The sequence below is a fragment of the Ascaphus truei genome, chromosome 4 (genome assembly GCF_040206685.1).
Source record: "Ascaphus truei isolate aAscTru1 chromosome 4, aAscTru1.hap1, whole genome shotgun sequence".
Classification (NCBI taxonomy): Eukaryota; Metazoa; Chordata; class Amphibia; order Anura; family Ascaphidae; genus Ascaphus; species Ascaphus truei.
The window spans coordinates 79,778,295-79,793,578 of record NC_134486.1 but is presented as its reverse complement, the minus strand read 5'-3'; the positions used below and the strand labels follow the sequence as shown (position 1 = coordinate 79,793,578).

The 15,284-nt window shown below is 42.7% G+C and overlaps 1 protein-coding gene across 2 annotated transcripts in view; it reads left to right on the top strand.

The window, feature by feature from the left end:
- LOC142492891 (uncharacterized) overlaps positions 1 to 15,284 on the top strand; it is a 113,819-nt gene that overhangs the window by 24,329 nt on the left and 74,206 nt on the right. For both annotated transcript variants that reach the window (XR_012800926.1, XM_075596095.1), the window contains exons 6-9: positions 3,112 to 3,278; positions 9,111 to 9,196; positions 10,655 to 10,735; positions 15,063 to 15,177. Coding sequence is in view for 1 of the 2 variants with exons in the window: in XM_075596095.1 (XP_075452210.1) it covers positions 3,112 to 3,278; positions 9,111 to 9,196; positions 10,655 to 10,735; positions 15,063 to 15,177 (449 nt within the window). In the remaining variant the exon portion in view is untranslated. The remainder of the gene's footprint in view (positions 1 to 3,111; positions 3,279 to 9,110; positions 9,197 to 10,654; positions 10,736 to 15,062; positions 15,178 to 15,284) is intronic.

The following is a 15,284-nucleotide window of genomic DNA, read 5'->3' as shown; positions in this document are numbered from 1 at the left end:
CAATGAACTACTGTACTGTACACGGAATGAGGAACAAGATAAAGGTGGAAAAAATAATATTACTATGTATACTGTATGTATATATATATATTACATTACAGTATATATATATATATTATTGAATAATATTCTTATAAATGTGCATAATTCATGTTTCTCCATGTTGTACAAATGTTTTGTAAATGTTTACCCAATTTCAATCTGCCAGAGGAACTTAATAAAGACTGCATTATGTATTATTCATGATTATTTTTATATTTGTATTTTTTTGTTCCTGATGAAATAAAATAAATATTTTTTCACATTCCTGGTAATCATAATCATTGACAACAACCACCCCCCCTCCCCCCCCCGACCCATACAGTATAAGAATGAATGACAAAATACATGAATCAGTTAATGGGTTTTTTACTCTCAATTCTCACAATGCTGTGCACATCAGATTTACATTTCAAATTCGAGAAGGGATTTTCCAAAGCGTTGCCATAAACAAAGCCTCAAAGGGTTTGGGAGGATGGGTGAGTCATGTGCAGTAATCAGCTAGCTCCCATCAAAGAGGCTTAGAGTACATGCAGGCGCAGTGAGGCGATTGACGCTCGGCTAGGGACGGATTAAAAACACAATGACTAACTTCAGAAAATGAATGACTCTGTGGAGGTGTCTGTCGAATGACTCTGTGGAGAGGGGGGGGGGGGTTGGGTGACTCATGCGCAGTAAGCAGCTAGCTCCCATCTCAAAGAGGGTTAGAGTACACGCAGGCGCAGTGAGGCGATTGACGCTCGGCTAGGGACGGATTAAAAACACAATGACTAACTTCAGAAAATGAATGACTCTGTGGAGGTGTCTGTCGAAAATAGTTTGTGTGTGCGTGGGGGAGGGATGAAGGATTAGTTGTGCTGCAGTTCAAAGAAATTACATACTGTAGAGTAGAGTACAGTAATTTCAAAAGGCAGTTCATCATAATAATTTGATCAATAAACCCCCAAATACAGTACATAAAAAGCAAGTCACTTTATCTCCCGGTGCCTCAGGCACCAAAAACATACAGTAGATTTTGAGCTCCACCGGACAGGGAGGGACCTGTGCCTGCAAAATGTCTCTGCAAAGCGCTACGTATACTGTAACTAACAGCGCTATACAAAAACATGCTATTAATATTATTAGAATATCAAGGTGATGCTCTGTGCAAATCAAATTCGAGAAGGGATTTTCCAAAATGTTGCCGTAAACAAAGCCTCAAAGCTCCTGTCTCAAAGAGAATTACACGCAGGTGCAGTGAGGCTTTGTACTGTAGCTCGGCTATGGACGGATTAAGAACACAATGGCAAGATTCAGAAAATTAACGACTCTGTGGAGAGGGGGGGTTGGGTGACTCATGCGCAGTAAGCAGCTAAGCAGCTAAATAGCTCCCATCTGAAAAAGGATCACACGCAGGCGCAGTGAGGCATTGAAGCTCGGCTATGGACCGATTAAGAACACAATGGCAAGATTCAGAAAATTAACGACTCTGTGGAGAGGGGGGGGGGGGGTTGGGTGACTCATGCGCAGTAAGCAGCTAGCTCCCATATCGAAGAGGCTTCGAGTACACGCAGGCGCAGTGAGGCGATTGATGCTCGGCTAGGGACGGATTAAAAACACAATGACTAACTTCAGAAAATGAATGACTCTGTGCAGGTGTCTGTTGAATGACTCTGTGGAGAGGGGGGGTTGGGTGACTCATGCGCAGTAAGCAGCTAAGCTTCCATCTGAACAAGGATTACACGCAGGGGCAGTGAGGCTTTCAAGCTCGGCTATGGATGGATTCAAAACACAATGGCAAGATTCCAAAAATTAAAGACAGGCGCATGAAGTTCAAAGCTAAAGACATAATTTAATTTCAAAAGGCAGTTCATCATAATAATACACCCCCAAATACAGTACGTAAAAAGCACACAAATCAACCATGTGCAGTCAAACGCACAGGGTCGCAGTCAAAAGCTACTGTACAGCACAGATTGAATATCGTAATACAGTAAGATGGTTTTTGCAGGCTTGTGGAGAAAATAAAAAAAAAAAATTTACAACAAAATTTTTTTTTAATTTTTAATTTTTTTTTTGGTCACTCACTCAGGCAAGCAAGCAGTGGTGGGCGAAGTTACAGACACATGCGCAGTAAATTCCTGCTGTCAAGCAGGAATGTGATTGAAACCAGACACACGTTCAAAGGAATGGTGTGGGAGAGATGTACTGCATTGCACAGAAGATAAGAAGTTGAAATACCCTGCAGTGCAGTTAATTATCCTGAGCGAGGGGAGACCGCTGTATATGCCGAAATGTGACACTGTTACAGTACTGTACACGCCTATGCGTTTCAACAATTTTTAAATGAGACATACCGTACAGCAGCACAGCACAGCACTGCAAATGCATGTATACTTTAAATATGCAAATTTACAATTATTGTGCACGCACACACAGACTGTGTACTGACGTAGCTTGAACCGCGAAGGTATTAGACTTCCAAGACAACAGCTCGCAAACGCCCCCCTGAGTTTTCACACGGCATTGCAGTATTGCAGACCGCGAGAATAAAATGCTAATATCACAAGCGCGAAAATAACGCAGTTCACTCTGGGCGAAAACGACATAAAACCGCACATAACCGGGATAATCTGAAAATCGCGGATCTAGCCGATTTAGACTAAAGGCGGTCGCCACTGTATAGCTTGTGTTTCTGTAGATGTCTCTAGAAGAACTGTGAGATGTGTTGTTGTTGATATCTACAGGTATACTCGGGGGGGGGGGAGAAATGTACAGCGTCTCTGTGATTATCATTATTTGCGTGTGTTACTTTTTTATTTTTTATTATTGTATTTGGACTTTTACATCATCTGGTCCACTCCATTTTAATATTTATGTATTCACCCGAAATATTGGCGCATGCAAAAATGGGTAATTGTAAAATCAGCTATACAAAACATTTCATATTTAGTGCAAAAGTCAGACTTTTTATATTACTTTGAATCAAAATGAGAGAATTAAAGCATTAAATCCAAATATTTCAGAGCACTCACGCAAGAGATATAAACGTTGGAACAGTTTTCCAATAATGTACGTTTATTATTTTTGCAGTGATCCGAAGCACACAATCTCTGGTCCATACATGGATCTATTAACCAGAAGGTCAAAAACAGACCCCTTGGATGAGACTCTTCTCAATGAAAACTGGAGGCTTCCTGAGTATGAATTAGATATGAAAATGTCAGCAGCAAATATCTACTGCAGTTACGCTTATCGAGGTACAGATACCTAACTCATACGGGTTTATGTATCAAGGACATTTTAAGGAAAATTAACACAAAGGCCCATATGCACTAAAGGGTGCCACAGAGGGTGCAACTAAAGGTTCACTTTCAGGACTGCTGGCATGGGGGATTCAGGAAATACCCTTAGAGAGTCGTGGTGGCGACTTTATGGCTATAGGAATGTAGGTGAATCTTCCTATGATACATAATGACTCCTATGGGCTTAAATGAGGAACTTGTTTACTGTATACTGCATTTTTGTAAGATGGATACATTTCATTGTAAAGAGAATATGGAACTTTTTGTTCTGAGCTCATTGGTCTTTTTGTGTTCAAATATTTGTCATTTGCATTAATATTTGTGCTTAAGTAAGAATTGAGCGGTCTGTTTGTTTTCTTTAGTTTTTTTCTCCCTCACAAGTTTTCACATTTGCCTATTACTGCTGATATTTATATTTATAGGAGGGGGCTTTTTTGCTGATAGCCAATGCTTGATGTTTTATCAATGATTTTATAGTTTTCCTCTTCATTGTGTGGTGTATTTGATTATTGTTCTAATAAAGTAAATTTGTATTGGTATATTGGGCTGAAGGAGCGGCTCAGTGAGTAAAGACACTGGAGCCTATTTTCGTAGCTCCGAAGTCTGACAAACCACTTCTAATGTGCACTTTAGAAGCGGATTGTCATGCTTTGCTATTCTGTAAGCCCTTCTCACATGTACAAACTGCGTCTAAATGGCCTTTGTAGACGGTTTCACATTTTCTCTACTATCCAATTGGCCTGACAAAAAAGCCTCAAACTCAGATTTTTTTTTGCCTACAATTGCTATTCTAGTAGCTCTGTTCTACGAACCGCTTCTAAAAACTTGCATTTTTTTTAACACTACCTAAAGGGTGGGGATATTGGTTTTGCAAGTTACATCCAGAATAGAAAAACCAAGAAAAGTGCACAACTCATGGTGTAGTAAGTACAAATTTATATTGAACAAATGTCGAGGGTGAGTTTCGCACATACAAGCTAGTATATACATTAAGACATGTCATGTAATAACCAGCATGGTACCACAAGCGAGCAGGAACTTCCACGAGTGAAGACTGTCGTCTGCCACTGGATTCGATGAAGATGGTCTTCTCTCTCCAGATAATGCGACAGTGGGTAACGTCCAGGTTGCAGCCGATGGGAGATAGGGTTTAGGTCTGAATGGTTTACAAGGTAGTATCTAACCACCGTAGAACAAGATAGCTACACTCAGCTACCATAAAGCAATGAACCTAATGCAGTTTCAGGTGAGCGCATAGCTGATACGTCGGTAGGCGAGGCGAGTTGCAACCCAGCACCGAAACTGCGAGGTCTTACTCCTTCAATGGTATTTAAGGTGTAACTGCGGCGCTCCCCTGAAAAATAGCAACCAATTGGTGGTGGTCTAGTAAATAAAAGCAATAACAAATATCAATGTAAAACCAGATAGCAATATTATACTGGCCCTTTATAGAACTGCAGCTCAACCAGGAAAGATCCTCCTTGATCCTCATATGTCAGTAGAGGTATACTGCTGCGGCCAAGTTTATTCGAGCATTTGCCCGTTCTTGGCCGCAGCAGTAGCCTGGCGCGCGCCCGAGTGTGACGGGCGCGCGCCGAAGCAGCGGAAGAGCGCCCTCCGATCGGGGCGCTCTCCCTACCGCTACCGGGTCCGCCGGGTCCCCCGGAACCCCCTGCCGCCGTCCCGCAGATCGCGGGACACCAGGGCTCCCTCGGGGAGCCCTGGACGCGTGTGCAGGGGGCGCAGGCTCCCGAAGACGCGTGACCGCGCGTCTATGACGCGCGGCACGCCGAGGGGCAGCCACAAGCAAGCCGGGAAATATCCCGGCTTGCGGTACCGGCCACACTTTAATAAAGTGTGTCGGTAGTGTATATATAGTTGTGGTGAGCGCAAACAAAAATCAGAATATATATAATAACACTCAATTAGTGATAAAACATGAATACGATAATCATGAAATATAAAATTAGTAGTATAGAGAAAACTTATTTGGGTAATGATGGGGATGAAAGCTGATAAAAGATAGCAACTACACTCACACGGACAAGTGTGAGCTCCTCACATCATGGTATCTTTGGTTTTGTACGTACCCCCTCGGACTTGATCTTTAGGTTCTCAATCACAAATAGGAGTAAAATATATGCACTTTATTAAAGACAAACGTAAGTATACATAAACTTACATGAATAGAAAAACACTTTCGGCACTGGTAGCCATGTTGAGACTCTTTGTGGTATCCCCCGGCTTCCGCGTCCGGACAGCAGGACCTCTGTCAGATCAATTGCGAGGGCTACGGTGGCTTTCAGTGGACAGGTTTCCTGTCGGTGGTGAAGTTTTCTGTGTCCACTGAAGGCCACCGTAGCCCTTACGATTGCTCTAACCGAGGTCCTCCAGACAGGACGTGGAAAAATCCATAAGTCAGACCGGGGATGGAGTTAGCACCACCTCTGGTCATTCCGCTTCTAAAGCAGGTACTCACCGTGTGGATTGGAAGTTAAACCAGGCAGTTTGTCACTTTTTTTTTTTAAAGTGGTTTAGAAGAAGTGATTTGCAATAGAGAATACAGTTGTTTCTTACATTTCATTCTGCTCCTTCTGAACATGCCAACCCGTGTGGTTTAGCAATGACAAGTTCGGAGCTACTTGAATAGGCCCCATTGACTCTGAAAACAATGACACTGAGTTTGAATCAGGGGAACCTGGTTCAATTCCCAGTGTCAGTACCTTGTCACTTTATCACCCTGTACTTCCGACACCAAAACATACATTGTAATCTCATCTGGGCTTGGACTGTGTCTGTAACAATCCTACAGTATGTGCTGCACCATGCACTATACTATAATTGTGAAGCGCTTTGAGTCCCATTGGGAGAAAAGCGCTATATGAAATAAAGGTATTAATTTTATTATTATTATACTGTGCACTATTTTGGAAGATTTCTATTTCCTTATTTCCCGTTAGGGGTAATTCTTCTTTGGTTTCTTATTCTAACAATCACATTATCTCTGCCCACAAATTGCTTCAGTATCCCCCCAAAAATGAAAAACAAATCAAAATATATATCGATGTTAATTTTCTAAAGGTTAGCAATTGTATAGTCCAGGAAAGTGTTAACTGAATTCATTTGCTATATTTTTATTTGCATGGGGGATGTATTCATTTGTCTGTCAGAAGCATATATTTTACTTAAAGTAAAGTTCATATTTAAGCATAAATGAGACATGTTTACTTTCTTGTGAATAAAACATTTCCCTCTCCAATCCTTCAACAACAAATAAAAATATAGTGTGTGTATTTCTTCCCCGTGTGATTGGCCCACGGACGCCCCCCCCCCCCCTCACATTGCGTGCACCTCTTGCCCTCACTTGGAATTGGAACCTCACTTAGCAGGACCATCTCACTTGGAAGCTGACTTGCTAGGAGAACAACTTTGCTACTTAACGCTACCCACACTCCTCGGCGACCCCGGCCTCACTGTCTCACCTCTCCCCCCACACCAACACACCCCGTCCGACCAAAAGCAGCTGCCGCCGCAGCCACTGCTCATCGGCGCTGCCGGCCTCACCGCCTGACCTTTCCCCCCACACCCACCCCCCGGTCACAGCACAAACAGCCGCCGCTGCCACCGCTCCTCGGCGCCGGCAAGCTCACCGCCTCACCGCCTGACCTCTCCCCCCCCCAGCACAAAGTCACCGCCTCACCTCTTCCCCTCCCCCGGCACAGCACAAGCAGCCGCCGCTCCTCGGCGCCGCCAGACTCATTGCCTCACCTCCCCCCCCCCCGGCCCAGCACAAGCAGCCGCCGCTCCTCTGCGCCAATGGCCTCACCTCTCTCTCCTTCCTCCCAACCCCTCCCCCACGGCCAATGGCCTCACATCTCTCTCCCGCACCCCCCTGTTAATGCAAAAGCAGCCTCCCCGTCTCCCCCTTCCTCCGCACCTGACTGACGCACACACACACTGACTGCCGCGCATACACACACTGACTGCCGCGCACACACACACATATACACTGACTGCCACACGCACACACACTGCCTAACACGTGCACACACACAATCACTGCCGCGCACACACACTGCCTGACGCGCAAACACACCCTGACTGATTGACGCACACACACACACACCCACACACTGCCTGACGCGCCCACACACACAATGCCTGACGCACACACACACCCACACACTGCCGCACACACCCTGCATGAAGCTCTAAAGGGGGGGGTCTGTAAAGGGTGGGGTGAACGGGGGACAAACAGAGACGGAGGAGGGGGGAGGGGAGAGAGATAGAGAGGGGGGAGAGGAGAGAGGGGAGCGGGATCATTACATCCCGGGCAAAGCCGGGTATATCAGCTAGTATATATATATATATATATATGTGGGTGGGTTTTCTGGCTATGCACCTTAACCCTGGCTGTGCTCAAAGCTGTGACCATGCAGCAAGCTTAAGCCTATAGAGAACATGTTAAAAATGGTTTTTGAAGCAAAAAGTGGCACTGTGTGCTCATTTGCATTTCATTTCCCAGAATCCCTTGCTGCAGTGGAAGTGCTGTGTGCTGGGTGATAATGGTGAAAGGCGGGGTTGCAGACCTGCCTAAGGCCCGGGCCATAGAGGGGGGGAGCCGTGCTGAGGCGAGCGGACGCTGAGGCTCGCCTGCAGAAGCTGGGCAATTTCATGCCCATACAGGCGAGCCAGCGTCCGCGATCGGAGGTGGGGGGAGACTGTAGGGAGGCGGGGCAGTGACGTCGCTGGGAGAATCGCCCGCGACGCACTGACGTCGACGTCACGGCGCCGTGACGTTGACGCAGCCCCACTCTCATTGGAGGGTTTCAGCCGACAGCGCGCTGAAAAACAGCTTGGCGCTCGGCTGAAACCTCCAACTCCTCCGCACGCCTGCGGACGCTCGCGTGAGCCCCCTCTCAAGGCATCCTCATTGAGGATGCAGGGGCTCAGCGCGGAGCGTCCGCACGCCTCAGCACGGCCTGTCCATCTATGGACACGGCCTAAGACATGCAGATGAGCATACAGTTGTATTTACATGTATATATATATATATATATATATATATATATATATATATATATATATATATATATATATAGGAAACCATGTTAAAAATGGTTTTTGAGGCAAAAAGTGACACTGTGTGCTCATTTGCATGTCATTTCCCAGAATCCCTTGCTACAGTGGAAGTGCTGTATGCTGGGTGATAATGGGGAAAGGCGGGGTTGCAGACCTGCCTAAGACATGCAGATGAGCATACAGTTGTATATATATATATATATAGTGGTTGACAAATCACCAAAAAATCTACTCGCCACCTAGTACCAAACGTGTGCTGCTTGGGCCAATATTTACTCGCCCGGGGGTTAAATCCACTCACCCGGGGCGAGCAAATGTATAGGTTTGTCGAAAACTGTATATATATATATATATATATATATATATATATATATATATATATATGTAGAGGTATCAGTACCGTGTTAGCCGAGCTTCAATAATCAAAAAATAAATAGATGATACCGTTTACGGTGCGGTACAATGTGGTATCTTCCATATTTTCATGTAGAGGTATCAGTACCGTGTTAGCCGAGCTTCAATAATTAAAAAATAAATAGATGATACCGGTATCATCTATTTATTTTTTGATTATATATATATATATATATATATATATATATATATATATTTGATTAAACTGTATAGAACAGAAAAACTTTGGAATGTAAGCAGCTATATTTATATATTTATTGTATATAATATACTGTGTGTTTTACACTGCAGGTTGTGGAAGCATTTTAAAGCTATCTGAATTTGGTCACCATTTGAGGAGCTGCTCTTTTAAACCATCGAATGAACTGGATACAAAGGTCTCATCTATCACAAATGTCTTACAATTTACTGTGGATTTGAACTCATTTACTTAGGCATATATTTAATAAGCCGTGCAATACTGCACTAACTTCTTGGCGCTGAAAGACACCTTGTGGCCTATTTAAGTAAATAGGTCGTAAAACTCCTGCTTCCCAGGGTTCAATAAATGGCTGCCTTTCAGTTTGATCAATCCTTGAGTCAGTGTAACTCAGCAGCTACAATGTATTCATATATTACTAAGCTAACATTATCTATTGTTACAGTTTACAGCTCAAACTGCTGGGAATATTGGCAACAAATGATCACAAACAGGAAAGCTTTGCAAAGATCTTGCACTGCTAGGGAGGTGTGCTAAAACCTGCTATAGAAATCAAAGGATTATCAGTATATTAAAACTCATTAAAAAATTGCATTAAGAGTTGAATTTAAAAAAATGCAGTAAGTATTATCTAATACTACAGTACTGATTTATTTAAAAACACACATGTAGGATATTGCATGGATTGCTCCTTTAAGGAAGCCGTTCCACATAGGCAACGATAGCAAAAAGGAGGTCACATCTATATTTAATCTATTAAAGCAGCAGAACAGGCTGCATTGCGTTAATTTTACAGGTTTGAAGCAGGGGGTCTCCAGAGCTGAACTGTGTTAATTTCAGCTCTGAGGACCCCCTGCTTCCAGAGATACGTAGTTCCGTAGGGGTGCCGATATCCCTGTGAAGTTTAAATGTCCCTGTGACGCTGGCCAATAGGAAGCGGCAACGGATGACATAACAGCTTCCTATTGGCCTGCGTGACGCAGCACATTTAAAGCAACCATTCTGTTAGTCACACAGTTATATGACTGTGAAGATGCCGGCACCGCTACAGAGGGAAGTATCTCTTGAAGCAGGTGTCCCGGAGCTGAAATTAACACAGTTCAGCGCTGAAGATCACGTGCTTCAATCCTATCATTAAAAAAAAAGGAAAATAATTTAAGCAGCAATGCAGCTTTTCTGCTGCTTTAAATGAGCTAATGACATCAGTTCACTTGGTACCTAGAATCTAAGACCTGCTTTTTTTAAATGCCATTTTTCTGGCATTGCTATATTGTATACACCTTTGTCTCCTCATGTCAGTTCTTTTGTATACATGCTATATTATTTTCCAGCTTTCACGGCTCTGGGACTGTAAATAACATGTTGCATTGAATTGCTCACATACAGTGTTTATAAAAATGTATTAAAAAAACTATCCTTTCACCCTATACAAATCTTATATGAAACATCATTCATTTTTAAGCATGTGTTTAATTTATTTGTAAGTACTTCAGCATTATAGTCAACGAAAGAGAGCATGCAGAGAATGAAACAGATGCAAAGTGTACAATTGGAAGAACAAGTTTTTTTTTAAAATATATCCTCTAGAAATTAGTATTCTTGATTTCTCGTGTGAACTGACTGCTTTTTCTTTTAGGCTGTTACAGAAACTGAGTGGTATAAAGAAGGATGTACTTCCACCAGAAACACTGAGCTATACCTTAAACATACAATCCAGGTAAAAGATGCTGCATTTTATATTTCATTCCAAGTGAGGTATTCATTTTAAACTTTGTAGACTTAACCTGAATGCTAATAATTAATAGAGATGTGTTAAAAAAAAAAAAATTAAGTGCTTCGAGAATTTAAAAAAAAAAAAAAAAATGAATTTTAAACTTTTCACGAAAGTTCACATTGCTTTAAAATGAGCAACCGTTCAATAATTTTGCTGCTCCCCCTTGAATGTTGCCAATCTTGCTAAAACTTTGCACAGTGTCATGGAAGCAGCAGTTTATACAGGACAGGCCCATGTGACCCTGCACATTGACTTTTAGTACTTGGGAATTTTTTTGGACGGAGCTTGTCGATTTATGGGAACATTTTCTCAGTAATTAAAAAGGTTACATTTTGTCTGGTTTGCGAATGTTGGCGAAAATATAGCAAATGTCTAGTAATGAATAATTCTTTGTATTCATTTTTATATTCAACACATATTACCACATTTATGGTATAAAACAGCAGCTCCATTTTTAATGAATAACTTTCCATGTTTAATAACTGTAGAGCTTTTGATATGCAGTGCAGGTTTGTATTTAGCAATATGTAGCAGTGAAGATAATAATGTGTTGATAAAATTGTGAATTTCAGTGGAAATCTGTCCATAATACATCCTGGATCATCTTGGTGGCCATTTTTTAGAGGGAGGACAAGCATTCATGTAACACAGTGTATGGCATATCTTTTCGTTTGACCCCAGAGTATTTGCAACGTGAAACAGCTTTACTGCCTCTGCCAGTGTTTAACCCTTTGGGTTCCCCATGACGTACCCACCACATCATGGTATCTGGCACACCAGGGGCCCTATGATGTAGTGTATGTCAAGGCCATGCTGCTCATTTCCTGGGGGAGATCGCATTCCAAATTCCAAACTCCTGTGGTGGGAGACTCCTCTTGTGTCCCCCTCATCAGTGACGTCACGATCACTCCGAGGAGCAGTCAGGTGATCTCGATGTGCCGGGGGTGCTGTTGCCCTCTGGTGCAGCGGGCCTTTCGGCACTGAAATGGTTAAGCAGGTCAGCATTACCGCAGAACTGCAATCAGTGACAGGTGTAAAATGGTTTCAATAATCATGTTAAAAAATCACAGAAAATGATGAAACATGGGAAGAGTTTGACTTCCTGTAGCCCATTTAGAAAATGCCACATGGTGTTGAGCAGGAACAAGCAAATGCCTACTGCTCTCATATCTTTCTCTTAATGTTTCCTTTGATAGGTGGTCTGAGTATGGGTACATTTACATACATTGGGGGTTATTTATTAAACTGTGATACTGCCTATCAGAGCAATATCGCTTGAAAACACCCAGTGACTGGAATGGGAAATTCCATGCACTAGAAACCCAATCGACACTATCGCAGTTTAATGAATAAGCCTCATTTTTTCCCCTACTTTCCAAAGAAACCAAAAACAGCTACTTGGCTCAAGATTGATAACCTTTAAGGAAACCAATTAAGCTAGGTGTGGTATCCCCTTTGAGAGAAATGTATTGAAAATAAAGAAATAACTAATGCCATATGAATTATACAGTACATGTATTGGTTGTATGCCTGCTAGATTTATTTATAGCTGAATACAGTCTGTTTGTGTTTAACATACATAGAGGTCTTCATACTATTGACATTTTAATCTTTTACATGAAAGATATAAATAGCATGGAAGTTGATATTTTTAGCTTTCAAACTAACGCAGTATTTACCCTCTTCGGTGAATCTAGTCCATTATCTCTCTAGGGTGCAGATGTGGATGAAAAACACAGTTTGTACAACTGTAAAAAAAGCTTTTGTTCCAGTTTTATTGTCTCACTCAGCTACTTTGTATTGTAAGGTGCTTTGAAGGCTCTACGGGAGAAAAAAGCTTTTTAATAAACTTTATAACCATACTAAAGTAAATCCCTTAGCGCTGCAGGGGCTTGCATTGCATTGCAGTCCCTTCTGAGATATAAGGGGTTAAGATTTATTAGACTTATTAAAAACACATACATTATTCTTCTGTAAAGACTGCCTTTGATCTGAGTGCCAGAAAGTGTAAGTATGTGGTTAGCAGAGTTATGCCAGTTTTATTACTTAGTAGAGTGAACTTCATTAAATTTAACAAGCACAATAAAATAACAATGTGATAATGCAGCATTGCATACCGTTTCTGGACCCGTTGCTCTGTTACGCATGTCTGATATTTATGCTGCTGAAGGAGTCCTGTTACCATAGGGTGACAAGATTAAAAAAAAAAAAATGGGACACATTTAAAAATTGTTTATACGTCAAATGACATCACTAAAAAATAAGTATTATAATGGTGTTTGTCTAGTAGCATCCCCATGTATGCTGTATTATTCATTCTCCCTCTTCAAATCTCTCCCTTTCCATCCCCCCATTCTTTCCCTCCCTTCCCCGGCATTCTCTCTCTCTCCCCCCGCCATTCTCTCTTTATCGCCATTCTCTCTCCCTCCTATTCTATCTCTCCCCCCACCATTCTCTCTCTCTCTCCCCACCATTCTCTCTCCCCGCTATTCTGTCTCTCTCCCCCCACCATTCTTTCTCTCTCCCTTCTGGCCACCATTCTCTCCCCCCCCCAGCCCCCACCATTCTCCTACTCCACCCTGCCATTCTTTCTCCCTCCCATCTGCCTGAGATTCTCTCCCTCCCCCCAACATTCTCCCTCTCTACCTTCTGCCCGCCATTCTCTCCCTCACTGTCATTCTCTCTCTTCCCCCACCATTCTCTCACTTCCTTCTGCCCACCATTCTCTCTCTCTCCCTTCTCCCCGCCATTCTCTCTCTTTCTTTGTCCCGCTATTCTCTTTCTTTCCCCTGCCATTCTCTCTCTTCCCCCTGCCATTCTCTCTCCCCCCCCACCATTTTCTCCCCCCGCCACCATTTTCTCCCCCCACCATTTTTTTCTCTCTTCCCCCCCGCCATTTTCTCTCTTCCCCCGCCATTTTCTCTCTCCTCCGCCCCCCCCCATTCTTTCTCTCTTCCCCCCACCCCCATTCTGTCTCTCTTCCCCCTGGCCATTCTCTCTCTTCCCCCACCGCCATTCCCTCTCTCTCCCCCAGGCCATTCTCTCTCTCTCCCAGGCCATTCTCTCTCTTCCCCCGCCATTCTCTCTCAGACTCACACACACACAACATACACACAGATTGACTATCACATAAACACACACAAACTGACCTACAGGAACCAGCTTTAAAAGGAGGGTCTGTACTCTGCAAGGAGGAGTAGCCATGCTCACAGGCGCCCTCTGTGGCTACATGTTTCTCTCCGTTCTCCGTTTTCAGATCCGTTCTTGCTGATACTGGCCCCACCCCTGCGGATACTGGGGGGTGGTGGGGCGCACCCATCCCCTGCCGATACTGGCTCCACTCCCTCCTCCGCAGCTGCAGACAAACCAGAACATTTGTAAGATTTTAAACTAATTGTCGGGACATTTGCTGCAAATCCGGGAATGTCCCAGCTAAACCGGGACAGCAGGTCACCCTAAGTTACCGTCACACAAACTCTCCTTCCTTGTTTCAGGGCTCCTGAAATGGGTTTTGTTAAATAATACCTCCGCTTCACTGTTAGGAAAAATGCATCTTCTTTAATTTGATTTAAAAAAAGATATACACCCCTTTATCACTTTACAAGTTTTATGATTTATTTTTTATTTTAGTTTTGAATCTACTGTATTATATATGCTGCACAATTTGTGTTCATTAAATTACATTTGCTGCGCAGCACTTGTGCATGTAAGCACTTTTTCAGTATGAATATAAATACTTCGACGGAAGTGTAGATATATAACATATTGAAGTTGTGTTTAAGTCATTCTAACCACAATAGTAGGGTAATTTGAACGTAGAGCTTAGAAGTCCTATAGCAGGACTCTCCAACCAGTTCTCCAAGGGGGCCTGATCAGAAAACATTTAGCAGAAAGGCCACAAGCTTTTTTTAAATATAATTTTGGGCAGATTTAAAAACAATTATAATATTTCAACATTTTGCAAACATGTTTAACATCTGTACCCTTTATATTTACAGCACCTTAACTTACACACGAGTTTTAGTGTGAAACATGGCATTTTGTTGCTGCTTATGTCATACGTGTTGCTTGGGCAGCTGAGAGTCCAATGGCCACATCAAGGCCCCATTTGGCACACAGCTCACCCGGAGCCTGTCCTACAGTTTTAATTTTCTCAAAGTATTAGTTATTGTCAATTAATATAAACAACATTTCATACATATGATTTTTATCAATGCCACACTTCTGTTTATCAGGGATTATTTGTATCATTATTGAAATGTTTTCATAGGAGCAGAGCTGGGAGAAAAGGCTTCAGCAAGTGTTTGGAGACAGCCAGATAGACAAATTGTGCAGTCATGCAGAGACACTGATTTGTCTTTATAAGCAGAACCTACCCAAGCCAGGTGAACATTTCTTTTTAATACTTCTGTGTAACCTTGTTTTATTTTTACCTGCGGTTACAGCTGAGCCCTACCTGCACGTACAGATAAGTTAAAGGCTCTTCTTATTC